Here is a 27,808-nt window from a genome sequence, read left to right on the forward strand (position 1 = left end):
GAATGTGGCATGTCATGACTAGACAACTGTCATCTAATCAGCTTTATTTCTCCTTTATCATTCATTCTCAGCCTTTCTTCCCCTCAGTCAGCAACTCTCAGAATGCCTCTCCAGTTACTGCCCAGTACGTTTCTCCTGTCCCCATTCTGCTCTGAGAATCGAGCTTACTTATGTCATCTGAACTCCCTCATTTCTTTGCTTTCATTTCTTTCTTCATCTACATTTTTGTATTTCTGTTGGAAGGAATGGAGCTTACAGAAGTCACAGGTGACCTTACCTAACCAGATCAAAGTATGTTATTGCTTCTTGTTGCTTTCTCTCTACATATCCTGTGTGGTCTGGCTCCCGCTGATGGCAAGTTTCCTTTGAATATAGTTAGTCAGCTAGCATATTKTGCTCAAATGATGCTTTCAACCTTAGCAACATCAGTTGAAAGCATACTCAGACTCATCAATATTGATCTCTCTCAGGGAAACTGTGAATTAGTAAACAAAATACACTGCTTCTAGCTTGGGCCAGTAGGTTAGCTTTGATCTATGGAGGTCTTCTAGGCCAGTTGTCACTACACAACAGTTGATCAATTTTCTTGATCTTCTAAGCCACCCTACYGAAATCTTCACCTGTCCCAAAGCTTGGGTGTGATATGACTTTCTGCATGCCTCAAACCTTGGTGGGGAGAGGAGCTCCAGTAAYAGTTGGAAAGGAGCTAAGCTGAGTTGTAGCTAATTCTTCTGACGTTGTACAAACTTTATACAGTTTCACCTTTAGGAAAACAGTGGTCTTAGGGTCACCTTCCCACCTYGTCCTTTGACAGTGCAGTTTGTGTAGGCTAGCTCAGCTGCTTGAAGCAATTCRGTGCAGCACTCCACCTGGACTAGTTTATCCTGCTTCCAGCTAACTCAGCTGTGCTRCATCTGGGACCCAAGCTAATTACTGAAGACCTATCTTTTATATTTCTACATAGCACTGCATTTTGCAGTACAGGCACTTGGTGAAGGAAAGCAATGCTGGCAGTTCATAGCTTCCATGAAACAACTTTCTGTTTGTGAAGAAATGAAAGGAGAATAAGAAAAAAATGCAGTTTTTCTTCTTAAGATGAGATGGCTGAGCATAACAATATTCAGTGCAAGAGGGTATACTTTATAAATTGATGAACCATTAAAGACAAAGATTCATTCTATGTCCTAGACCCCAATGGTGTTTTCTGGTTAAAATGTGACCTGGCTGTCAGTCAAACGGTAGACATAATTGTTCTTTAAATGACCTATTAAAATACCATTCCTTTTAATTAAAAATTGTATTTATGTTCTTGCATAGTCCATTTTCGAACTGTTAAAGCTCTTTTCATGTGAGGAGTGCCGCAGGTAGAGAGCTCGATGGGCTGTGAGACGCGCATATGAAACAGGAGGAGTGGCTGAAGTCCCAGTACAGCAAAATGTGGCTTGCCTTTGGTTCCCACTGCCATGGAGGGAGATGGAGGGATAAGCGGCATCTCCCAAGACCACACCCAAGCTCTTTGCGTTCCTTGCTGAAGAAATTGCTTGTAGTTACTTACTGTGCATAGAAAGTTATAGTAGTAACATTTCCCATAAGTGTGTCATTTCAGAGCAAATGATGGATTATGTCCTTCCACACCCCAACCTTATTCTTTGTGCTATAATTAAAAAATAAATGTTGCAATGTTGAATTGAAAATATTTTCTGCCATACAATGAATTTGTTTTGTTAGGTTGCCTGGATGTAATTGCAACAATGTCAGTGTATTAGAACCTTGTCACGGGATAATGGTTTCCTGCCGCTATGCAAGTGCCAAGTCCTGGTTTGCTTAGTAGCTCTAGTGCTGTTTATCTTCATCAGCAGTAGTGATTATTTTGCTTCTGTAAGTTTTTTTTTTTCTTATTTTGTTTCCCATATGCATACTATAAATTACAGTTCCATGTGAATGCTAACCACAAATACTAAACAGTAGGAGACACTTCCATGCCAGAGAGGCTCAGCTGAAAGCTAGTTTTAAGTTTGCCCAAACTTGTTGGAGGTTCGAGGGGAAGGAGTTCAAAACAGCTACCCAGTCTCATTAAGGTCTGCTAGACTCCTTCCAACCATCTAAAAATTGATTTCTTTTAAACAGTTTAGAGGGCCCTGAGGGTCTTAGAGCTTACATAAAAAATGAAAACCCTTCCTGTCTTAGAGCAGTGCAAGCAGTCAATACAAAAGAGAAAAATGATCTTTTAAGTGTATCCCATTGAATCCATTATCTGGAGGGCCCATGTGTGACATTTCATCAAAATATCATCACCTCAGCGATACCGAGGGGAGAGGGTGAGGTTGCAGGTGGGGAAGCTCAGAGAAAATGCTGCAGTACTGTGCCACAGGATGGACTGAATAGGATGCAAGCCAGAAAATGAGAGCTGTAGAAGAAAAATGCTGTTTCTTTTTATAACAAATTGATTTCATATTTAACATGTTTGATGCAAACAAATTGTTCAGGAAAAGTTTGAATRTTACTTCTGTGTGTGAAAGCCCCACTGAGCATCTATGGCAATGCTTTGCTTTTGATCTGAGTGCAAACTTTATTTCAGATTTTTTTTTCATTCTAATTATAAAGAAAAAGGAAGAAGGAAAAAAATTAGTGTTTGGTGAACTGTCAGTGTATTCTAGCCTTACTTTGGCAGGTTGTCAAGGCGTTAGATGGCACTGTCTTGGGCTAAATTTGTGCTGAATTTCATAGAATCATAAAATGGTAAGGTTGGAAGGGACCTCTGGAGATCGTCTAGTCCAACACTCAGCATAGCCCACATGGGGATTGAACCCGCAGCCTTGGCATTAGCAGCACCACGCTCTAACCAACTGAGCTAAACCTGCCCCAATTCTAAGTGTGTCAATTGTTAATTTTTAAACTCTAAATTTTTWAAAAAATATTTTTATAGGCTTGTATTAATGAATTTTGTTTTTCTTAGACTAGCATGAAAGGAAGACTTGATTTCTATTGTTCTAAGTTTGTAGTATTTACTTAATTGTGTAGTGGCATTTTTGTGGTTGGCATCTTTGACTGTCAGTCTTTCTTTGCTACAGATAATAAGGATGTTGTTGTTTGGAAGATTATATGCAATAAAACAGAAAAGAAATAATCAGATTTGTTTCCAAGCAGTAATCGGTAGTAACCAATAATTCAGAAATGCCATTGAAAGATGAGTTTTTTGGARCATAGCAGCAAAGGGAAGAATGAAGAAAAAATACTGTGAAATCAAAGAGCACTGTGAAATATGCATCCTTCTGGGTCTCTTCCACTTCCTTTGGTGAAAAGTTTGCTTAAGTAAACTGAGCTAGTAGGCAGTGGGTGTGTGCTTTTGCGCAGTGATAGACGCCCAGGTGTATTGTTGGCCTTGATGATCCTAAAGACAAAGTGCTGTCAACATTCCTAATTGGTTATTTCCCAATAATACACACCCTCAAGTGTCTGGGGATTATAAAACACTTTTTTTACCTAGCCTTCCTACATAAATAATGAAGTGCTTCAAATAGTCATCCAATTATATTCAGCTTCTTTCTTGACGAAGGGTTGCCAAATGCAGTTGAACATGCTTCTGATACAGAATTTCAGCCTATGTCTATGTTGGAATGATTTAGTCRTAATTCATAACTTCTGGGAAGAGATTAGATAACACTATGATGATTTCTGCAGCCTTAAAAGCTATAGTTTTTGCTTTATATTCAATTCTAGTTTACTACTAGTATAATTTCAGAATTTAAAAATATAATAATTTAAAATATATATTTGCATTGTATACTTTGAGCTGGTTCCCATGAAACTTCTCATGTTTCATTTAAAAAAATAAGATTTGCTGTTTTTCCAGATACTGTTCAGGCAGGTGCATATGCCTGAAGTAGCCATCAARTGTTTGAAAAGTATGCACGTTAACCTTGTATTATATTTATTTTCCTCTTCTAATTTTTCATGATAGATTCCCAATATGCAGATGTATTATTATTATTAAATGGATTTTTCTCAAGTCTTGCTTATGCTTTCACAAACAATGATCTCATCCTTTATGGGATAGTAAGGTGTTATTTTACTTTACAAGTTTGCGCTGCAGATAAACTCCTCTGAACGTTAATCTTCACTTTGGCCTTCCAAAATGTGAAGAAGGTGTTGTGCCTGATGCCTGGTCATGCCAGTTTTCTGTCCTGCTGCAGTGAAACTATAGAGTCCTGTTGGCTGCAGCATGCTGCTGGAGTGGAAAACCTTGGGACTGTGTCCACCTTCTCAGTGCAAAGGAGATGTGCGATTAGGGAAATGGTGATAAATGTTGTTACAGGAATATGTAAAGCTGGGGGAGTTGTAGCAGGAAAGATGCCTTCCTACTTCCATCTCCCCTTTGAAAGAAGTCCTGGGAAAGGAAGAGGAGAAAAGCTGCTGCTTTTCTGTAGCCCAAACTTATTTGGAGGCTCTGATTTTTATCAAACGTTCTTATTTTTCGAGCTTTTAATTCTGTTGTCCTGTAAACACGGGCCTTTGGCCTTGCCTCGCGCACCAGCYGTGTCTTGTTTAGCAGCTAACCCAGCTAACCTTGCCAGGAGAGCTGCAGTTGTGCTCTCCCATTTCCCCTTTGGATTGATGGTGCAGTTTTCAATAACTGAGCAGGTGCTGCTCTCTGAGCTGCGGAAGTCGGTTCCAAGTGAATGTTTCCCTATTTCACTTAAAAAATAGAAATACCCCCCCCAATCAGATATGTTTCGTACTTCTCTCTTTGGGAGGCTTAACAAAAGGAAAGTTGAAGAGGATGTTATTGACAGTTGCTATTTGTCTTGGCGTCATTGTGAGACATTGGTTTGAGAATAGAAAGAGCTAATGTGGCTACGTCTTTCAGTTGCACTTAACCTCAGTGTGGGTCACTATTTCCTATTAAAATGCGGAGTGGCTAAATCAGAGGTGAGTATCCCTCCTTGCACCAGTTAACTCCTGAAAACGTGACAAACTTTAAAGGCCATAGGATTGATGAAGAGCAACAGGCTTTTGCACTGTGCAAAAAACAAAGTTGATAATGCAGTTCTCGTTTGCAGGAGAAAAAAAATCAGTCGTGTCCTCAAAACCCGTCCCTGAGTCGGCAGGATGGGYGGGCTGCAGGGCACCACTGCTGCGGGCGGGTGCTCCCCGCAGGAGTGCTYGGCTCTGGCCTAATCCAAGGGGATTTCATTCGAAGGACCCTTGGGCTTGCAAGCCTGAATCACTTTTTTTGCTGAGTGCTTCCACTGAGAAAGATAAGTGGTGATAAAAGCTTTATCAGATGAAAATTGAAGAGACTGCAGATATAGAAGAGAATAAATAGGGTGGGATCTGGAAAAACAGGATCGAGGAAACCTTGTCCCCATAAAGGTCAAGTTTGTTATAGCTGCTGCTGACTGAAGGTATGTATGAAATGAGGGCGCATCCAYCGTAGCAGAGAGAGAAGCTTTTTTCCTCATGGCTGTCCTAATGTTATTCTGCTGTAGTAATAAAACATTTGCAGTGTGGTAGGGCCAATGTGGAAACAGGACTGGGAGGGAGGGTAATGCACAAGGGAATCTCCATGGAAGAAATCCCTGCTCCATGTGGTTCAGCCTGCAGGAACRTGTTCCTGTCAGCGTTCTCTGCTTTCAGATACTGAAATGAAATCCCTTTTCTCTTGTCCATGTCCAGTCATGATGATTAATCAGCCAGAGATATGCTCCCAAAATTAAATGTGCAATTCAGTTCTGCTAGGGTTCATGGACTTTCGGGAACAAACATGGCCTCACTTATTTTATTCCTGTAAAGAAGTCTGTGCTGCTATCTGCAGTGATATAATGGATGTTTCTAGACCACTCTGAATTGTTTAGCAGAAGGCTTTCCACAAAGATCAATCAGACCTTGCAGCACGATAGAGAGATAGATACCTTTTCCTTTTGGCTCTCTGATATGAAGCCCAAATCTTAGTTAACACTTCTCATCAGTCTCTGCAAAGCTATCAGTAACTATTCATTCCTTCCTTACGGCAGTGTAAATCCCCAGGATATATATCGCTGCCGTAGAGCTTTTAATGTCAAAGCAGTTGGCCATTGCTTGGTGGCAATTAGAGGTAGCAAGCTCCCTCAGCCCAGCAAAGCGCGCTGGTGGGCGGCGGAAAAAGGCTGCGCAAGAGCAAGCGGCCAAGTATCGCACCGYTGGTACGCAGAGGGCTGCGTGGCTAATGCAAGTAAAGGCAGACTTCTGTGGCTGCAGTGATTAGCAGGAGGATACAGTTTGATAGTCTTGCTTCATAGTCCAAATTGTTTGCGTTAAATGACATTGTTTTTTCCCAGACCTCTTCCTTTCATTGTGCTAATTAGTCTCTGCTTGCTTCTGTGATTCCAAATTTGAAGTCCTTTTATTAGGAAGGGTAAAGTCAAATGACCAGAACCCTTCCATAATCTCAAACCATTTATTGTAGCAGAGSAGGATTCTGGATGTGTGTGTGGTGGAAGTGTTGGAGACTTTTGATGAAATTGTACAGCTTTTGATTATCCCAAACTATTTTCAGACTTCTACRCTTTTTGATGATGTGGCTCTGTGGTTCTCCTGTAAAGATAAATGAAAACAATTGTACCTATTTCTTGTGGTGGTGCAGGAAAAAAAACCCAGAAATTTAACAGAACACCTAGATTTCTGCTAAACTGAAATTTTACTACGTTCAGGAATAGAGCAACAAGTACCACTTAAATAGCTGTGCAAGTGAAGGAGGAATGCAGAGAGAGTGTAACATGTCTTATTTTACATTTTRCAGTAAACAGGAGGAAGAAAACATTTTAAAACTATTTTCTGTTCCTGAAAATGTCTGTTTTGGAACTTCAGTTATTCTAAAAAATCTTGATTTTCAAATTCAATTACTGAATTGTCAGTTCCTTTTTTTCTTTCTTTCTGTTGTCAAGGGAATTATAGCCATGTGGGACATGCATACCCATGGTGGTGGCTGATCAGATTTTTTTTCGGTGTCAGTCAATACTTATTGCAAGCTGCAACTTTATGAGCTGTGCAGCAGTATCAATGTCTGGGGTAACGGCAAATACAGAAAAACCCTCAGGCAATGACCTCCTCCCTGCCCTCCTTTTTTTTGTGATCCAAGTCTAGTTAAATTCAGTTCAGTCCTGTTAGAGAAAGGTTTCCAAATTAAGTGAATGAAATGATGAAGATTTGTAGATTCAAACAGCRGACTGCGCCATGATCAACATCTTTCCAAGCAGTGCTCAGCTTCCCACTTCTTATTTCTTAGCATCCTGGAATTGCCACAGTGAAATTTTGGCTGTCAAGTTGTGCTGGTTTCTACCATGAAGAGATCACAACAGATGAATGTACRGACCTGAATCCTCTGCTAGTGTAAACCCTCCAGACAGATGGAGCTGGTACATCTGAATGTTTCTTCACAATCTCTTCCTGCTTGTCTGGATGYATTCAGAATTTATTAGCTGTTATATGATAGAGTCTTTGTGATTTTTGAGCCTGCAGGATCCCAGTTTTATGGTGTACACAGCATAYGTTGGATGACATCCAATCCCACGTAACTAGAGTGATCTGAATGGCTCTCCAGAAGTGTCTGAGTTGCATCCTAGAGTAAGCTTCCGTAAGCACCTTGGAAAAATATTTGAGGACAACTGCCTGTATTTAAAAAACATGGATCCTAATGCACTTGCAGTATAATATTACTTCCTATGGCACTCTTAGTTATTTCCTCTGGTTAAGCTTATTTTAAGAAGAAACTAAGGGCATCCAGYTCATATGCTTGAGGCTAGCCTGATATGCAGGGTGAAATAGTGCCTAGGTTAAATGTTACTAATTCCTACACATTTTAGGAGCACTCCAAACTGTTACTTGCAACTTTGTACTATATAAAACTGTTATATTTTATTTAGTAAAGCTTGTTTCTCTTCTATTGAAATTAGTATCTAGAAGGAATAGTATTAGACTACGTTTAATATACTCATYTTAGTACAGTAAATTTGTAGTGATTCTGCAGGTGGGATACGCTGGCCTTAGCATAGGCATCAGGTGCCTGCGCAGACGCCCTGGTTCCTGCCGGGCCTCCTGCTGCCGCTGAGTGTGGGCGCAAGTTGGCGGTGGTTTTTGAATGCCGTCCACCAGCCCTTCGGGGTGCCTGGGATGCACTTGGGCATCTCCAGTGGCACCCGACGCCTGTGTTCAGGCAGCTGAATTGCATCCTGCCTCTCATATATTAAAAGCATCTTGATGCAACTTTTAGCTCTGACATGTTATTTTTGAGGATTTTGTTGACTGTAAAACTTCATAGCTTGTATTTTCCTACAACCATACACTGGTTAATTATTCCTTACATCCTTATTTATGAGTCTGTATTGCTTCTGTATGGTATCTCTGCTCTTTTACTTTCTTTTCTTTTTACCCTTCTCCAYAGAAATACATTTTACAGATGGGTTYGGTATGGCTACAGGGACTATTACACCATGACAGTATCTAATTTAATAAACAATAAAGCCACTGTTTTGTATATGTAAAAATTGTCAATGGAATAATGTTATCTGTGTGCTTTTTATCACCCCTACCACCAGCAGAATATGCAGGCATGRCTTTGGCAGTTCAAACCTGTGCATTAAGCATTATTTATTGCTCAGAGCTACTGCCTAAGCTGTCTTAGGTGGACTTTCCTGTCCTCTTAACTGATTAGYGCACAGCTTTTGTATTAGCTGATTTGGTTAATGGTGTGATTTTCCTAGTTACTAARATACTAAAATCATTTCAACCTCTAGCATGGAGCAGTGAAACATGTAAATATGTGAGAATAAATTATACAAGTATAAACAGTTCTCCACGTCCTCACATGCGTGTCCACAGTAGGATTCATGGTGCTATAATTGTAAAGCGTGTAAGCTGGAGTTAATCATTACACCAGCCTCATATATAACCTTGAGTCTCTAATACTACGTTCTGTGGGCGTAATGCCCCCATCTGCCTTGYCTCTATTGTGTATCCTCTCATACTACCTGGACTGATTTTCTTAAAGATTTTCACAATCTAGCATGTTAACCTGGAAGTACAGTTTTTAGTCCAGGTGGAGGAATATAAGAGCAGAGGATATAAGTAGTAAAGCAAAGCGCAAATGTTTGGGACAATAGAGAGAAGTATAATAACATAGATACTGTGTAATTGGCCTTGCAGCTTTTCTCAGTGCAATTAGACAGATTTATRTGAAAAGAAGATTAGTAGGGCTGCCAGGGCAACCTTAGTTTGTCATCTTTATGTGTATACRAAGTGATACCATCTCCAATACATGATTGCCTACTGCTGTTTTTTCTTCTGTGGGAATCCTTTTTTATTCAGAGCACAGAGAAATATGATACTCAATTAATAAGCAGCTCTTCAACATCTCCTGTTCTCCTCGTGGTTTAGCATGTGTCCTTGGGCTGTATTTTCTGTGTACTATTTGAGTCCTTCTCTGAAGACAGTTGTCAGTCTTCTCACATGCTTTCTTGTAGCACTCCTAAGTCTAGGACCTTCTTGTTTCACTCATGGCAATTTGTGTTTGAAGACAGAGATGTAATGTGAAAGGAGTAAAGACCAGAAGACATGAAAGATGTGGCTGGATGTGAGGCTGCTGCTATCTGATGGTACACAGCACTTAGCACTGTGTACTGTTTTTTTGTGGGAAGCACAGTTCCCCTGCAGTTCAGTCCTGGAGCTCTAGGCATTTCTGCAAACCAGCCTCAAAGTCTTACGGTAAGAGCTCAAAAATGAGGAGTGCGCACTTTGGGCTGGCATCATACAGGGATTTCAGCACACACCTAGATGGAATAAACTTCTCCAGGGCAGCCTCTGTGTGCCCTATCTCCGTTCCCTTCCTGCAACCCCTTGCTCGTTCGTTAGACATCCCTTATACCTACAGCAAGTGAAGCAGAGTTCCTGTAGGCAAGGGTGTGCTACACTGTCCAAACCTGCCTTGTCCTGGGGTGCCTACTGCCTAAATTGAGGGTATCATGGGGAAAAAAAAGGAGACTGCCGTGTCATTAAAGACCAAGTCTAAAATGTTTTGTGCAGGGGGAAGCTTGCAAATTAAAGTTGCAGAAACACCTTTGTATCTGATGTTTCCTAACTTGTGACACTTAATTTGATCACCTTAATAATGTTCTTTATACATGTACATTTTTTTCTTACATGTAATCTTGTGGGGCTTTAAAAAGACAGACTAAATATCTTTCCACCTTCCCTGGCCTATGTACCCTGTAAGAGCCTGTGTTCAGCTGCAGGGTTGAAACCTGCTAATCGGTTCTACAGGCTTCTGATGCACAAGCTGGTAGTAGCAAATTGTTGTCCTCTTTGTGAATTATACTCAAGAAGGATGATTTGGACTTTGCAAGTGACTTTTGCAGGTATTGAGAGCAGAGGAATGAGGCAGTTTGGGAATACTCTATTCCTGCCTGGGTTCTGGAGGAGAAGGTTTTGTGGGACAAAGGCTCTTCACAGTTGAGAGCTAAAGTTTTTAGAAGTGTTTGCTCTCTTTAGATTTTATTCATTAGCCATTGGGAATCTGTTACTTTAGCTTTAATGTAGAAGTGGCCTCTTTTTCCCTTGAGGGGCAGTTGTCATAGGATCCCGTGTACGGCACCAGAGGTTAGCTGTAAAATCTGTTGCCTTTATGGACTGCAACGCAAAGGAGTTTGTGCAGCTCTTGCACAGGGRAAGGCATGTGCTATCTTGTCCTGTCTATGGCAATGCGTGGTCCTTCCTTATAGAGGAGGCAGCAGTTAACAAAACAGATAGGATTTCTGGCTTAGTAACGAGTCAGAATTATGAATATCTTGGAATRCTTGGTTCCTTATGATTTCATTGAAACGAATGTTGTCTCCCGGGGCTCAAAACAACCACAAACAGATAAAATGTGATGCCCAGTTTCCAAAGTAWCTTTCTGAAAAAGAGCAGAGTTAGTGTTATCATAGTGCATTTCTTAGAGTATATACTCTTAACCTTGTGATATCTAATGGTTTTCATTCCAGAACTCGTTCTGCTGATACTTTTCTAAGGGATTTAATGGAGGACTCTCAGAGAGCATTTTCCTAATTTCTAGTGATCTGTATGTGGAATTTTGATACCAAATGTACAAAGGAAATACTGAGAGTTAGCGGTAGTTTGAGTGAAATCCATGAAAGCYGGGGGGCAAACTTGATTCACTAAGGAATACATCAAAGAATTTCCCCCATTCTGARGATGATTGTTTCTACATCGAGATTTTTGAAAGTGAAATGTTTCTTGTAACTTTCTTTTTTTTTAAAGTGTGTTTTTTTTTCTTAAGGTTTTTTTTTAAGTGTTCTCTCTTTGTAGAATCTAAGTTTATGGGGTTTCTCAATAGAGATTTGAAGATGGGTGTTACTAACATATCTTTTTAAGAAAAATTACCAAGCTTGGAGGAGAGTGGGTTGGAGCTAATATATTTTTGTTTTTTTCCCTAAACATTATCCCAAGACACAAGTTCTGCTTTATTGTATGGCTGACTGCAGAGGGGTTTGGTGTTCTGAATATATAGATTATCAGGGCCTTCGGGATGTTGTGTATTCAGCAATTTAGCTGTTTTCTGTCTTTCGGTATTAAACGATAAACACTCCAGTTTTGCTCCTATCCTCCATTATCTGTACTCACAGCAAACCTGACCATCTTAAACATGATTAAAATATAATTTAGAAGTTATTAGCTAATTATGACGCAAAGTACTTAATTTGCCATTGCAYCCTAATAACTTAAAGGTACTCCTGATAACTTAGTAACAACCGTATCATAAGCAAAAGGATACGGTTGCTACTAACTTAATAGGCAGCTTCCCTCAAGATAAAACATAAATAGTGTTCCTCAATGAAATCGGATTCGAGCTTAGTAAAATTATCTTGGCAAGCAAACAGAAAATTTGTTAAATTTTCTGTGAAATGTTATCATTGCCAAGAAAACTTGGTTACAAAAAATAGAGATGGAGAAAGTATTTGCATGAATAATTAATTTAACATTTCATTGGTTTAAATGATTTGGGGAAAAGTGGGTTTGATGTGCACCAGAAAACTCAGAAGTTTCTGAGGACTTGTGAGATATCAAGCACTGCTGGAGATGTGGAGCTTAAAGATTTGCAGTGTGCTCATCAGTAGATCCAGTGTGTAGAGTGAATCTGAAGAACRTAGCAGGGAGAGATGGAGCTGTAAATACCAGTGGTTGTTTGTTGTATGTCCTGGCAAACCACTGAAGCAAAAGGTCTCCTGATGGAAGAGGGAAGAAGGGTTTCTACCACCTCTGCTGTGCGCAGGGGTCTCCGTAGCTTGGTSCTCAGTGGTGGTAGGGCAGAGAGCTGGCCAGCCAGATGTGGATCTCAGGGGTGTTAGACAGATGTGCTACTGCCCTGGACATAGYGGTTTAGCTGAAGTAAAAATATTTTGAGCTTTTGGGGAAAGAGAGTTCTATATGATCACAAAAAAGGTTTGAGGACTACTCAGTATCTGGAGATGAGCAAAACTGCTTAGCATCAGTGATGGGCACGACGGGAGCACCAGCAGGCTCTGTGTCTGTTGGGTAGAGGAGCCTTACTTTGCAGAAAGCCCTACTGATTGTGGGGGTGAGGACAGCACTTTGGCAGTGTGTGGGGGGCAGCCRGGGAGCAGAGGACAGACCTCCTTCAGCCCCATGAAGCCTAGAGCTTCAGGAAGTTTGGCTGCCACTGTACAGAAAGTGTTTTAAAACCCTTGCTTGCCTGACCTTGCATGAGAAGATGCAAATATGGGTTTCAGCCTGACTCCTACCTGTCAGTGTCTCTGGTAGAGCAGAAACTGAGCTAGATGTACTGAGGAGGGAGAGAAGGTATSTATATGGTGAAGTGAAATGTTGCGTCCCATCGTCGCCAGCTCTGGGACAGCCTTCTCCTGGCCTCACCAGCACTGGAGCAGCACGTCCCCTCTGCCCACGTGTATAGTTTTCTAGCTGCGAGTCACAAGCTCTTTACCTCCCAGCCCAACTATTTTCTCCCTTTCTAAAATGTCAGTGTTTCTACGAGTGCTATTTGGGTCTGGGTGGATGACAGTTATGAACATGMCAGGGATATGGCAGTCTACAATTTTTAGACTGCCTTTGCTGGGTGTTAATCCAGCCTACACTCGCCATGAGACTGAGAATCAGTATGTTGTGTAAGTCAGAGGGATTATTGTACTAGCTTTATTTCAGAAAGAAATTATTATTTCTGATGTAAGTCTTGTAGGTTGCTGGATCACCTGTTTAACAGGGAAAATGCAAATTATTTTTTTTTCCAGCTTCCTTTTCAGGCAAATAGAACTTAGGCTGTTGCTCTTTTCTTCTGGGGCCTTTGCTGTCGAGTTTAGTTTATCCCAGTGTTTCCTGTGACCGACATACCCTCTTTTGTTTGACTTTCATTTATTTACACAACATCTTCACCCTCTCTGCAGAACATAAAGCTGTAGTTCATTCTCTAGTGCAAGCAGCATTCCTGCAACATGACTACGTGGTGTTGTGCAATATATTCTTTTCCAGCTAATGTGTTAGTTTGTCCATGTGGGTTAGATCCAATGACTATTAGTTCGTTTTGTAATATGTCTGATTTGCTTTCATCTCTGCTCCTGGTGCTGTCTCTGATCAGGCAGGTTATAGCAAATCCCATGTTTTGTTGTGTTGTTTCTAATGTATTCCCTAACGATACCACCTCACTCGTCATCTCAAAGCCTTCCCATCTGTTCCTTACGTAGTTTACTCTGCGTTTAAGACCACTCACCGTTTCCTGTCTATCTCAATTKCTTCCAAGTGTTTTACTAACCCTCTGAGTTTGCCCTTTCTTTTGCCTCTGTACTCAAATAACAATCCTAAGGTGTTTGAGATGGTCTCCATGTAAATGATTCAGTTCTTGAATCTCAAGCAATTATTTCCACAAAGGTTTCTGACATAACTTCCACTCAGTATCTACAATTTATCTGTTCTCTAAAATGCCACATAGAATGTTTTCTTTTAAATCTCCTAAAACCTGGTGTTTTAATACATTTCACACATTCTTCTTGCTTTGTCTTTTTTGCATCCTATTTATTTTTTTTCTATAAAAGATTTAATAAGATTTTAGGTTTTAATACACTTTTCCCCTGTTACTTTCTCTTTAATCAGYGCATTCACGTTCTCTGCTAATAATGTAGGAACTGTCTGTGCCAAGGAATTCCTGAGACTCATCAACATGAAACCTTAGATTATATGYAAGGAGGAAGAGATAAGAACAGAATATAAGAGCAGTGAGAGCAAGAGATTACAACAGGGTACTTGGTTAAAATGCAGTTTTCATAATATATGTGTTACTGGAAATTGCAAATTTGTTCTGTGATGCCTTGTAAACACGACATATTTTGTTAYGCAGAGTTATTAGAGAAATTGCAAGGTATTCAGGCACTCTGGATCTGTATGATGTAAGGTGTTCAAGAGAGAAGAACAGCTTGTTACTCTTGAAAGTGGTCCTCCGAAAGATGAAGAGAAACTTACGGTTATTCTCCACTGAGGTGGTGTACCTACCTGCGTTTCACCCTAGTGTGGATATCCCTCCAGACAGACTGGCTTCTAGGAGATAGTCCAAAAATATATAATTTAGACATACGAGGAAATAAAATTAAATAGCCATAAGATGAGTATACCATTAAATAGATCTAATTTATAATAGGCTCTTATGCAAATTGCCTTTGAGCACTCAGTAAAAGAAAACGAACAGAAATTAATAAGGACAACGTGGACTAAAAAGTCGTTAAGAGAAAAAAATATATAAGCCTATTTCAGCCTAGTCTCTGTTCACCCCGGAGTATTAAATATGCATTTCCATTAGCCATATAAATATAAYGATGTGATAATAAAGCTTGTATTCACTTACCCTTTAAGGACCAGCCCCTACCAACTTTGCCTCAGTGGCTCCAGCCAGGTAGTAAGACTTCATCTAAAGTACTTCTTTTTCTTGTGTGTATAATTCTTTGTCRTGCAATTCATTATCTGAGGAAGAAAGATGTGTTTTCATGAGTACCTTGCCGCTTCCTAGCCACTGAGTACCAGACCTCAGTAAAGTCCCAGGCAGTGATTCTGCCTTGCCATTAACATGGGCTTCTGACTGCTACAACAGTGCAGATATTCCACCTGCAGGAGAAGAATCTTCTGCTTGCTTTATTAAAAGGTCTTCAGACCCGGTGTTTTCCTCCCTTTTTGYTGTTTCATGAAAGACATGGAGAGAGAAGGCAAAGCTAGCAGCTTAAAACTGTTGAAAATGGTTTATTACAATTTTTTCCAGTTAGTTTGGAGTTGGTAGTGTTCTCTGGTAACAGTATATATGCTGAATATATTCTCTAATAAGGAATCTGCATTTTCCCAGGAAAAAAAGAAAAAGGTTCATTCTACCTTAGATTAAAAGTAATGCAATATTCTGCATGCTTTCAGGCATCAGGAATTGCTTCTTTTCCATKTTTTTTGCATCCTTTTTATTACGAAAGAGGAAAATTTTTGCTGTATCCAGTAAAGCCACTAAATCTGCAGGACTATGTCATTTTTCTTAGTGTTGAGGAAGTTGTAGGATAGTTTACTGCTTTTATTAACATTGGCCATCTTTTTCTTAATTATTGTTTCTTCAAATTGTCAGTTGAAGCAGAATACACTAACGGAAAGTCTTTCCCTGTGTATAGTAATACATATAAACATTTATACTTTTAAAGGGCAAGTTTATAAACACTCACACCATGTATACAGTTTTGCTGCAGACTGAGCATATTTTTATACGTGACAAACAAGACTTSTTTCTGAAGTATTTGAGAAATCCTATAAGCAATGTCATCTTCCCATGCTAGATTCTTTCTGGAAATGCTGTTATGTGAGTAGMGATCTGTGGGGAAAATCGTCCTTAGTGTTTTGTATAAATAAAACATTGATCTTTTCCRTGACCTGTTGTTTTCTCCCCACTAAAATCAAGCTTGAGGTTGCACTTGTTTTACATCCTCAAAGTAAAAGCAAATACTCCAGTGAAAGCACAGGTTTTACAGTGGTTGTATTTTCAGCCCTGGAAGCATTTGATTTCTGACAGTGGAATATGCTACTTAAAGCCATAGACATTAATTATTACCCATTGGAGGTCGCACTTTCAACCCATGGGACATTAATTTTCCATATATACAGAAAATTCCAGCCTGTTAGCTTTAATTAAATACTTCAGAAGTACGTTTTCTTCTAAATGGACTACAGCTTTTTATCCTTTACCCTTGATACTTGGCTGTTTCTGCATATAATTATTGGCTTATTTCGCAAGCTGCCTTCATTGCGCTTTCCTGTTTAGAAATCCATTTCACTGTTACATATTTGTCATTAAAAAATAAAAAATAAATAAGTTATCTTTGTCAATCATCAGCCAAAGTTGTCAAGAAGGAGATGGGGAAAAACATCTTTCAGGCTTTCTTGGGAAGTGCAATGACAATAAACATGATTTTGCAGTGCTGTTTTGTGCCAGCAGATTGATGCCACTTAAGCATTTATAATTTCGGCATGATACCAAGCAGAAGGAAAAGCTGAGTTCTGGGTGAAGGAGGGAATGATTATTCAAACATTATTGTATTCAAAACTTGGAAGGTGAGATGCAGTAGAGTTTGCCGTGGTGCTTCCAGGAAACCTCGAGTGCAGAGGGCAAATGCAGGGCAGAGATTTCYCCCCGGTGTTGGCATAGCCCGTTCTGCTCTGGTGGCAGGTGTAGCAAAAGCTACTTTGGGGCAGGACCACATTACTGGGTTTCAGTCCCCATATTGCCGTGAGTCTTTCCCCCGAGGCCTTGTGAKGGAAGCTAGAATTTGCAGTTATTCATCTAAAAAGGAAACAAATGTTAATTTTATTTGCAGTATTATGTCTGCGTGGGATCTGCTCTTCTGAAGCTCTTTTAATCTTTAGAAGTGTAGTTGCATATGGTAAAGCAACTGTCAGGAGAGGAATGAGAAGGGAATTTACAATTCCAGGGTATTTTTTGTTGTTGTTGTTGCTGTAAGAAAAAGTGCGCTATGGTAGCTCTTCCTATTAACTCTTCCAAACTAGATCAACTGACTCTCAGGTCCTGGGCTGCATTCCTGAAGTTTGTGCACTGTTCTGGTTTTATCAGAAGACTCCATCCTCTGACGCTATCTTGTTGTTCTCCTAAACAATTAATGAAATGAAAACAACAACCCTAGAGGTTTAAAATATGTAATTGTAGCAGTAATTTAGAGGTAGGAAAGTGCTGCAGAAACCAATTACGATTATACGTTTCAGTAATGGCTTACTTAGCTAAATATATATTTTTGTGTGCATGGATTCCAGTATAGATTCCGAGACTACGTGCTTGGGTATAGGAGAAAATTAATTCCGAATACTGAGGGTTAGCATATTGGCTATAAATGTTGCTCATCCACTTAGTGAGTAGGTACCTATAGTATATGCTCTGTCACAGCTTAAATTTTGAGGAGCAGGGAGACAGTAGCAAATACCTATGGAAGAAAGCTTGAATTGTTCTAAGYGATAGGCTTGAGAAAAGTGTTTTCTACCTGATCATTCTGCAAAACATGTTTAATCCCTTATATGTCACAGATCTCATGCAAATTAAATAGGTTCAAGCATTTCCTACAGAATTTTAAATGGCTTAGCTGAAGTTAAAGGCCTGTTGCTCCTTTCTCAGGCTTCGTTTCTCCAGGCTGGTCAGAAAAAATAGATGAGATTGGTATTCTGGTGAAAATGTGCTGGCAGGTAGACAGCTGGGGTACSTGCTACGCGCATAGATGTCTCCTCGAAGTCCGTCCGAGTTTGCTTTCTGAAGTGAGGGGAGTGGCTGTGGGGGCCGAGCGGCTTTTGCTCAGCGGCAGCCCGCAGACTGAGCGTGATCACGGAATGAGGTGCCTCTGCCTCATTAGGTCCGTGCCGATGTACAACGAGAGCGCGCCGTGTCGACGTGACTGTGCTGCTTCTCAAATCAGGTTGGTTGGATTAGTACAAAAGCTACATGTGAATGACCACTTTCATTAAAATAACAGAAACATGGAATCTGCAGCATATAGCAGAATGTAACAGGTTGTGACAAGGATCTAAAATCATATCCAATAATGTAATATTTCATGCAAAATGTCTGTGTGAAGTCTCAAACAAGCTATTTTTGAGACAATTTTGTTTGTAGCTTTTTGGAGGCAGGGCGTTGGAAAGAATGAGGAAGTACTACTGCATGCACGTATGGGCATATAAACACACACACACGCACTCAAACATAGCAATCACTCCTGGTGATTTCACTGGGAAATTTCTAGTGACTCAGGAGTGTTTTGCAAACACTTCGGTGCAAAAAACCACAACATTTATTTCATGTGCTATGTCAGAGATTTTGTTCAGGATTTGCAGCTCTACCTACTGTTCTAATTAAATCAGATTTTGTGAGAAACAGTTATAGAAATTATCTCACAACAGTTGATGTTGCAGGAATTTTTAGCAAATGAAGACTCTCTGTGTGACAGCATGGTTCTGGTGTTTGGTGGATAGTCTTTATGAAAGTAGAAATATTTTTCCTATTTTCAGAGCATGCTAATTGATACTTGCCACAGAGTTATTTTCCTGTGAAATCACTACCTCACATTCAAACATTATAACCTTTGCATCCCCAGTTACTTATTCCCACAATGTTCTGCCCCTCAGTTGTACCTGTACAAGTGTTGATTGCAAAGTGCATCAAAAAAAATCAATCTGAGTTCAAAATAACCTTTTTCTGTTACTCAGAATAATATTCAACCAAAATCGGGTTCAGCACACAGTCTGCCAGAAAGCAGAACAGATGCGACACCAACAGGAGTTGGTGCTGAAGAAGGTTGAGGTTAGCTGAAGGCCGTTGAGAAGTGTCCCAAACCATGGCCTAGAGGTGTCATCTCACAAGACGTGGATTTGTGCAGCAAAGCTGGCTTGGGAAGCTTCTCCCCAGCCCAGTTGTCYGTAAGCTGGGCTACCAAAAAGTTTCTGAGGCTGTGCTATGAAACACATGAATAGGTGGTTTGAAAGCAGCCCTTTCCTTATGAGCTGGAGCCAAGGAGCTATGTCAGTGAAGTCTGTGGGAATCTTTGCATGGGTGGGTTTTACTAAATGTGTGAGTTTTGCAGCATACGTCTGGCTTCCAGCCCTTCGCAGTATGATGCTCCTGCTCAGTCGCAGTGGGGGCATGAGGCGCTGCTGAACATGRCTTGATCTGACCTTGACTTTTTCCCCCCTCTACAGAATTGGAAGACTTTTTGATGGCACAGAGCCCATTGTCCTCGACAGTCTCAAGCAGCATTATTTCATCGACAGAGATGGGCAAATGTTCAGATATATCTTGAATTTTTTAAGAACATCAAAACTCCTCATTCCTGATGATTTCAAGGTGAGTTTTCAAGGGCCTTGACTGTTTTGTATTTACCTTGCAAGAATTTGACGGCATCGTCAAAATAGAGCAGCAGACAAGAGGGGCTTTTAAAATATCCTGGTTGAGTTCAGGTACTTGGCAGAARTAATGGTGGTGTTGCTAAAGGGATATCTGTTAGCCTTTTCTAGAGTAACACCAATACTAAATCTTCCTTTCCTGATGATAGCATAATGGAGGAGCACCCTTGCCATATTTAACCTGGGGAAACTAAGTGTCATAGGATGCTAGTGGAAGATAGAAAGGAGGTTACAGTTTATAACTGACTCTTCATTAGTTTTGAGATCAGTGGTTCTCCCCTCCATCTTTTGTGATTCCCCTCTGATTGCAGTGGCTCTTTCATTCCCATGTTGAAACTGCAAGAATGATGGGGGAAACCGTGATACAACAAAATAAACTGCTCACATGGTAATATTTGAACATTGGGTCATAGAATTCTTTTTATCTAAACTCTTGAATATGTACTAGTAGTTTAATTTTAGAAGAGAAGTCAGGGATGAATATTGCCACATTTAATATTGAGACTTTATAGAAGAGTCTGTTTTTCTTTTATTTTTGTATACATGGATATATATGTGGTGTCAATGAAGTGAGAGTTGGAGACCAGAGTTGCAGTCAGAACAGATCTTTATCATGACTTTATGAATGCGTACGAAAGTAGCTTGCTGTGCCATTAGTTCACAGTAGGAAGTCTGGCAATTCAGACTGATCAGGTGATGTAGAAAAGTTAGAGCAGTTTACGCTGTTGTGTAGCCTTTTATCTTTCATATTTGAGAGATTTTTCAGATGTTTGGGGTGTAATAGGTGTTATGTTTAGTTTAAGAGCTGTATTGCAACAATCTTTGCATCATCTGTGGTAGACACATACTTATTTTTCCCACGCGTGACAACATTAGACTTACCTAAATAATGTGGGAGTTTAGAAATTGATACTGATAAGCATCATATCCCTCTTCTGAAGCCTTAGAATGGCTTTGTGCTGCTCTCAGCACTTGTCCTAAAGGTAATCAGAAATACAGAAAAAGGAAAAAACAGCTTCCATATAAGATTAACAAATCATGTATGCAGAGCCTTTTAAACACAAATATACTGTAGCAGTGCTCGAATTAAAAATGYAACTCCTGGCAAGTTCACCCAACCAACATGATGTTCAGAGGGTTCCCTTCCAGTTAAGCTTTAAGTTGTCCAAAAGATCAGTGTTTAAAATGAACAGTGATCCTTCTTTCTTAGAAATATAGATGTTAGATTATTTTTTTTTCTTAGACATTAAATGTAAGCAGTATTCTGAACATAATTCAGGTATCCCATGCTCATAAAGTATTCTGTCTGCAGCTCAAATTCAGTGCTATGTTGACTGTTGCAACTGTTTCCTTGCTGTCATTCTATTCCTCTGTCTTCTCTAATTCTCATGTATTGTTTTCTCTCTGTATAAATATTTTCCAAATGGTCTTATGCCCTTAAMCTCAGAAAAATAAGATTTTTTTTGTATTTAAAATATGGCTATAGACTAACTCCAGATCATCAGTTCTAAATTGCCTCTATACTGGCTATGCTTAGAAATGCGTTCTCTCTGCTCTGGTGTTTGAGACAGTGTAGTAAACAATTCTGTTGGCRCAGTGGGGAGGAATTAAAAAACACTTAATTTCTAAAATGCAGTAATATATGCAACTCATTATGCAAATATCTGAATCATTTCACACTTAGAACCGTTGCAGGCTCCCTCATTTACATGCTTATACCTGTTACTGTGCCTGCTAGTATCGCTGTAAGACGCGATGGCTCCTGATGATGAATTCTCTGAATCCTGGTTGAATTCTGTTCCATCTGTTCAATGAGGTCATTATTTTATGACATCACTACGGGGATAAAGAGGTGGGAAAAGGTGGGATGTGACTGTCTGGATTATTTCATAGTATGAGGAGTTAAGGGAGCATTACATTACCCCTCCCCTCACAAATGCTACCATACTCARGCTGTTTCAAGTGGCTGATGGTTATTTGTTTTTGCTTGCGCTGTTGTTTTATTATACCTTCCYACACAGCAATTGTGAAGCATGTCCGAAGGGTCCAAATCTAGAAACACATTAGCCTGAATAACCATGTATATGAAGTGGTGCATTAGCAATGCCTCTTTCTTAATTGTACACAGTAACGTATATGTCTTYCAGGACTACAGCTTGCTATATGAAGAAGCAAAATATTTTCAGCTTCAGCCCATGCTAGGAGAAATGGAAAGGTGGAAACAGGACCGGGAGACTGGCCGCTTTTCAAAGTCTTGTGAGTGCTTGGTGGTGCGAGTTGCCCCAGATCTTGGAGAGAGGATTACACTGAGTGGCGATAAGTCATTGATAGAAGAAGTGTTTCCAGAAATTGGTGATGTGATGTGTAATTCTGTCAATGCTGGCTGGAATCATGACTCAACRCATGTCATCAGATTTCCACTGAATGGATACTGTCACCTCAACTCAGTTCAGGTAGGAAGTCACATACACAATTTTGGGGAGGGAGCTTGCTGATGGGGTGCCAGTGGATTGATCTGCCTCTCTGTCACTGGAGGGTTTTGATGAACAAAATCAACTGGAAACTACTTATTTAATTCTGTGGGTCAGAGCTGCTTTCTCAACTTAATTTACATGCTTTCTGACCAAATCTCTTTGCGAAACAAACTACAACAGTGTTAAAAACGTGCTTTAGGAGGTACRCATTTACCTGAATATAAAGACATTGTATACTTGATGAAACACTTTTGACATCTGAATATAAGGTGACCATTCAAACCTGCTTCCCATCCCTTGCCCTGCTTGTTATAAATTGTTTTCTGGACTGATGGGAAGCCACAGGGACATCTCAAGCCAAGGAAGGAAGATGCCACATCCTGACAGAACTATCGTATCYTCTTGTGGAGATGAGGGCTCTGTCCCTTCCTTCACCTGCACAGGAAACAACTTCCACATGCTGAGAAAGGTAGCAGAGATGCTGTGATTTATTAGAGTCTGTAGGAGCTCTGAAACTAGATAGGAAGYGCAAAGGAAGAAAAAGATAAAGACTCAGTTTCTCGTTCAGGGTATTAAGTGAGAAGTGAAAGGAAAAGGAAATGAGGATGAGTTAAGTAAGCATGGCTAGATTCAGACACTGGATGCTGAAAGGAGGTAGTCGTTTTCACGAAGGGAAAACATGGGTGGCCTTCTCCTCTTCCTCTTCCTCCTGAAATAAGAGCCAGTATCTTCTGGAGAAAAATGCTTGCAGCCATGGAAGAAGGCATCTGTTGAGTCTTAGCCACGTGAAGGCATCTCAGTGCCTCAGATGTTAATACTTCTTGAAGAGACGTATTGAGTTGCCCTCTACTTTCTGCTTTTGGGTGAAGACAACTTATTCTTTCTCGCTTCTTGATGAGGTAATAAAAACAATTACATGTCTGCTTATCATAGGTGGTCACCTATCTGTATTTCTGTGATCTTAGGGAAGGTCTTCCTCTTTCACATTCAGTACTTTTTTCCTGTTTTATTATGACATAGTAGAGGTTGTAGCAATATATTAAATAAGTAGCAGTTAAAAAAAATCTAATATGAAATGGATAAGGAAAATTTAGGGGGAGAGGTTAAGTAATTTTTGGAAGAACTGCAATCAGCTTACAAGTTATAGTATCATTCATCTTGTCCTCTATGTTGATTTAAAAAAATAAACAAACCTGTCTCCATTTAGTTAGCGTATCTTGTGCTAACCTGGAATTGTCCTTAGTGCAACTGATGCTGTTTGGTTTAGATACACCTACTAAATGCTCCAGACTCATGGGTAAGGTCTTTCACAGAAAAAACCTGCAAACTGAGCTTGACATCTTTCCATCTATCAGCTCTTTCCATCCAGGCAGAGAAGCTCTGCTCCTCACCCTAAAGAAGAAGAGCTGAGCATTGGAGTATGCTCTGAGGGCTCACTAGTTATTGTATATGTGCCACTTCTGTAACACAGCAGTATAACTAGACCTCTCAAGATACTGTTAACACATGTTATGCTTGGACAGTTGTGTCTCTGAAGAGCCTTTTTTTTTTCTTTTTTTCTCCTCATAGGCTGATACAAGTTTCAGGCATTCCTTCAACGTTTAGAATTATAACCGAAAAGGGATATGACTTCAAAGCGCGTTGTTTGTCCACAGAACTTACGATAGTTGTTAAAGCAGTTTTTATTTATCCTGACATTTAATCACACAAATAAGAGTTGCCAAGTGTATTTACTCATGTGAGAAACTGAAGTAAGAGCAGCAAAATGTGAATAGGCTTCAGGAGAGAAGATGATCCCATGGTACCTATGTTGCTGTTGACACATCCTCCGTTATCGGTTAGGATTGCGAGGGCCTGAGTGCCTCTCAATCCTAATCGCAATGTGAAGTGGAGCGGGGACTATTTGTAGACCTGGGGAGTGATGTGCAGACTAAAGGTTTTCCAAAGACTGGGCTAGTTTCCTGACTGATTACTACCCTCACGTTTTCTCTCGCAACCTAGGTTCTCCTGCTGTATTTCTCAGTAGCTTGCACTAAGACATATTTGGGGGATTTTGGCTTATAACATTAAAAGCTAAAGATGAGGATAAATACAAACTGCACTGAAATTGTGATGTTTACATTTTTCATGAATTTCTAGTCTTGAGATTTGTCTGCTGTGTAATTAGCTGTGCTCAGGTATTTTGGAGAATCATTTGCCCACCTGAAGCAATGCATGTAATAACATGGCAAATCTTTTAGTTTTAGGCACTTTAAACCACAGCTTGCTCCCTCCGCCTCCCCAGCAGGGCAGCAGTTTTCTGCCACTGTTTTTCCCTGCTGTCCTAGAATATGCTGCAAGCTAATTTGCTAATTGGTGAAATAGCTAGGAAAAATTCAGTATTCCCCCAGCTTTCCCATGTGTGAACAGAGAGCAGAGAAAGCTGCTCACGGCAAAGAGGAGTCCCATGGACAAACTCACTCCCAGCGCGATCCCGGGGAAGTTCAGTCACCCTGGACAGGCTCCCAATTCATGGGAGGGGAGTCTGTGAGCATCTGCTTCCTCTGGCAGGAGGAGGAGACCCTGAGCAGATGAGCAGACCCCGGTGACACCCCATGAAAGCCTCCTTTGCAGATGAGGAGAAGGAAGCCCAGAAAGCAGAATAGATGGATAGATGAAGATGAAAGTACCAACAAGTATAAGCAGGAGAAAGAACACATGAGCTCTGAAGTTATACTAAAAGAGTATGAACAAGGATAATTAAAAAAAAAAAATGTGGTATGGAAGGAAACCTGGCACTTGCACGCTCTTAGCAGCCTGGTACTAATGTTAGGACCTGAGATCTCTGTGGAATCTGCTTGTTCAACACGTGGATCCTCTTGCTTTTTCACCAGCCCTTCTTGTCTCATTAGGATTATCAACAAAGCCCCTCTGCCACGGAGGGCTTTTTGAATTCCCTTCAATTTCCTTTCCTTTCCTTTTTCTTTTTCTTTTTCTTTCTTTCTCTCTCTCTCTCTCTTTTTTTTTTTTTTTTTTGTGCAGGCATATCTTCCACTGCAAGTGAACTCTGGATGTAAAAAGGGAGGAAAGATGTTGTATAGGCCTGGTTTTTTAGTCCTATAATTAAATTTAAAAGGTCCTATGTTAACCAAAGATAACAGTATAACCACAGATCTTTGCAATCACTGTCAGTTTTTAAGCCTCTGGAAAATTTAATGGTAACTTTTCTTAAATTGTGATCTTAGTATCTATGTTATCACTATGTCATTTAGATATTTATTCAGCATTCTCCTTTGCCTGCTGTGTAATCCCATATTTGCCATTTTGCAAAACAGAGAAGGCATTTTTTCAAATATGTTTTTGTTGATAGAAAAATACTGTATTTGTTGACAGTACTAAAAATATTTTTTTCTCTATTTTTCTTCTTACTGCTCAGTCACAAAGTCAGCAGAAATCAGTCCAGACATTCCAGCAGAGGTTGTTCATGGATCTGTAGAACAACTTTTATTTCCTAGCTGGATCCATTTGAAAATGGCAGTCATCCTCCTTTGACAGCAAATAGTCTGTTTACTTATACATAAGTGTGTGTTTGCTCTTTTTGCAGGTACTTGAGAGGTTACAGCAAAGAGGGTTTGAGATTGTTGGCTCATGCGGAGGTGGGGTGGACTCTTCCCAATTCAGTGAATACGTACTGAGACGAGAACTCAGAAGGACATCTCGTGCACCCTCCGTCATTCGAATAAAGCAAGAACCTCTGGACTAAAATGGACATGTTTCTTTATGCAAAAAATTAAAAAAAAAAAAAAAAAAGGAAAGAAAGAGGAAAAAAGAAAAAGGGGGACATTTCATGTGCAGTTTGGACTCCAAACAAGTCCTGGAACCTAAAATTGAATAAAAGACACATTTATATCAAATATAGAGACCACACCTGAATTCATATGGGAACATTTGGAATAGTAGTAATAATAATAACCTCAAGGTGTAAAAGAAAACATATACATATATATACATATATATATATATATATATAAAAAAGTATGTACATATATATAAATATGTATGTACATATATGTATGTATGTATGTATATGTCAAAAGGTAGGAAATGCAACAAAAAAAAAGTGGTAGATGAGGTTGGTGCTGTGATGGCCATTAAGTGTCCTAGGCCTTACTCGGGCCCACTTAACGGTATACAAGCCATTACCATTGGGGGATACATAGACTACTCTTACACATTTTCCATTGCCAAACAGCCATCCACTTTTTAGRTGTACACCTTGATTCAACTTTATTTGCATATGGAGGTTTATGTCTGTCTTTTTTAGAGGTGGATGGGCAGGCGTTCAGGAGACGACCATCCATAGCATTGGAAAGCTAGTCGACTGAAATTTTAAATGTAGTTTGTACAGAATTCGCACACTTTTTGTCTGCCCTCACAGATGTGAAAGGTTAACTTTTCTTTTGAATGAGTTTTTTTGTTGATGTTCCTTTTGTTTTTTTTTTTTTTTTTTTTTTTCAAAGGGGGCCAGAATAATTAATATTTGGTAGAGATGCTCTGCTTTGAATCTGCTGCTTTCCTACAATTTTTCAAATTTTATAATGTATTAAATACAATAAACTCTGTTTAAAGTAACGAGGGTCTGATGTGAGCCAACAGAAGCAGCGAGGCGGGGGCGGCTGCGCGGGTGGCCGCGGAGCAGCCGGGGTCCCGCGGAGCAGCCGGGGGCCCCGCGGAGCCGCTGCCTGGCGCGCCTTCTGTCGCTGGTTTCCCTCCAGCGCCGTTCTTTTAAGCTCTGCCCCGGTTTAAAGAGAGGCTGYTGGTCAAACTTAAAAACAGAGCCAGTTCAGCCCAGGGAAACCAGTCAAGAAAATGGGTTCTGCAAACGAAAAAGTGAGCGTTGGTAGCTGCGTGGTCCTTCTTCAGGTTGGGGCTGGCAGCTTTAGCTCTCAGATGCCTTGCCCTGGTGATGAGCGTGAGTCAGCCGGTTTGCTTTTTAATGCTCTTGATTTCCCGTGTTTAAAGCAAACGCTCTTCTCTCCAGAAAGCAGGACTGTCAGCCCCTCGCGGCAGGCCGCCGGCTGCGCGACCCGCGTTCGTGGGCGGCGAGTTCTGCGCAGCCACCCCGCGCGCTGTCCCGTCGCGGAGCCTCGCCGAGGTCGGCGGCGCGCCTGCCCTGCTTCCTCTCGGCCAGGTCTCGCGAGCGCGCCGCGGAACGGTGCTGCTCCGCGAGCTCTGCGCAGGTTGATGCTTCTGTCGCAGGCGACGCACCAGCAGCCACRTTCTCTCCTCCAAAGTACCTTCTTATGCAATACTGCGGAATATGACTGTATGTTCATCCGAGTATGGAAATTTCTATTGACTCAATGGTGCAGGCATTCCGTTCCTTTTGGTGACACTTTGCTATTTATTTAAGAAAAGAAAAAGAAACTGTTAAAGTAAATATGTGTAACGAGGTTTTTAATATAGTCTGATAACTCAGTTAGCATTTTTCTGTTTTTTATTAAAATTTGTCTGAGGGAATACTTAAATACTTGTCTGACAGCACTTATCAGTGTGGTTTTGAAATTATGGGAACATGGAAATGGGTGGGGGGAGACGCTCCAAAAATTAAAGTTTATTAGCTGATTATTAGATCTTCATGTGATGCTGATCTGTTGGTACAAMTTTGCACAGTACTGGAACAGCTGCATCGTTGGAAATGCTTGTTTTCAATTAGCAGCCAGTCGTCCTCTTGCAAAATAAACAAGCACTTGCTTCTCCTGCTCCAAATTTGTTTGTTAGTTTGCATAGAAGTCAGAAAGCAAAAACCATGGGAAATGAATACTTTTTGCAGATCTCCAGACTGCTGGAAGCGCTACGAAGTTTGTGATGCTGGGAAAGAGGTC

The 27,808-nt window shown here is 40.4% G+C and overlaps 1 protein-coding gene across 3 annotated transcripts in view; it reads left to right on the forward strand.

Moving 5' to 3' along the window:
• Positions 1 to 27,451, forward strand: part of LOC146590624 (BTB/POZ domain-containing protein KCTD1) — a 72,384-nt gene extending 44,933 nt beyond the window's left edge. For all 3 annotated transcript variants that reach the window (XM_085314346.1, XM_085314344.1, XM_085314345.1), the window contains exons 3-5: positions 19,267 to 19,411; positions 21,618 to 21,923; positions 25,528 to 27,451. In XM_085314346.1, coding sequence (XP_085170472.1) covers positions 19,267 to 19,411; positions 21,618 to 21,923; positions 25,528 to 25,686 — 610 coding nt within the window. In that variant the 3' untranslated portion in view covers positions 25,687 to 27,451. The remainder of the gene's footprint in view (positions 1 to 19,266; positions 19,412 to 21,617; positions 21,924 to 25,527) is intronic.
• The last annotated feature ends 357 nt before the right edge of the window (positions 27,452 to 27,808 follow it).

The sequence above is a fragment of the Rhea americana genome, unplaced genomic scaffold (genome assembly GCF_003343005.1).
Source record: "Rhea americana isolate MKP2758 unplaced genomic scaffold, rheAme1 scaffold_40, whole genome shotgun sequence".
Classification (NCBI taxonomy): domain Eukaryota; kingdom Metazoa; phylum Chordata; class Aves; order Rheiformes; family Rheidae; genus Rhea; species Rhea americana.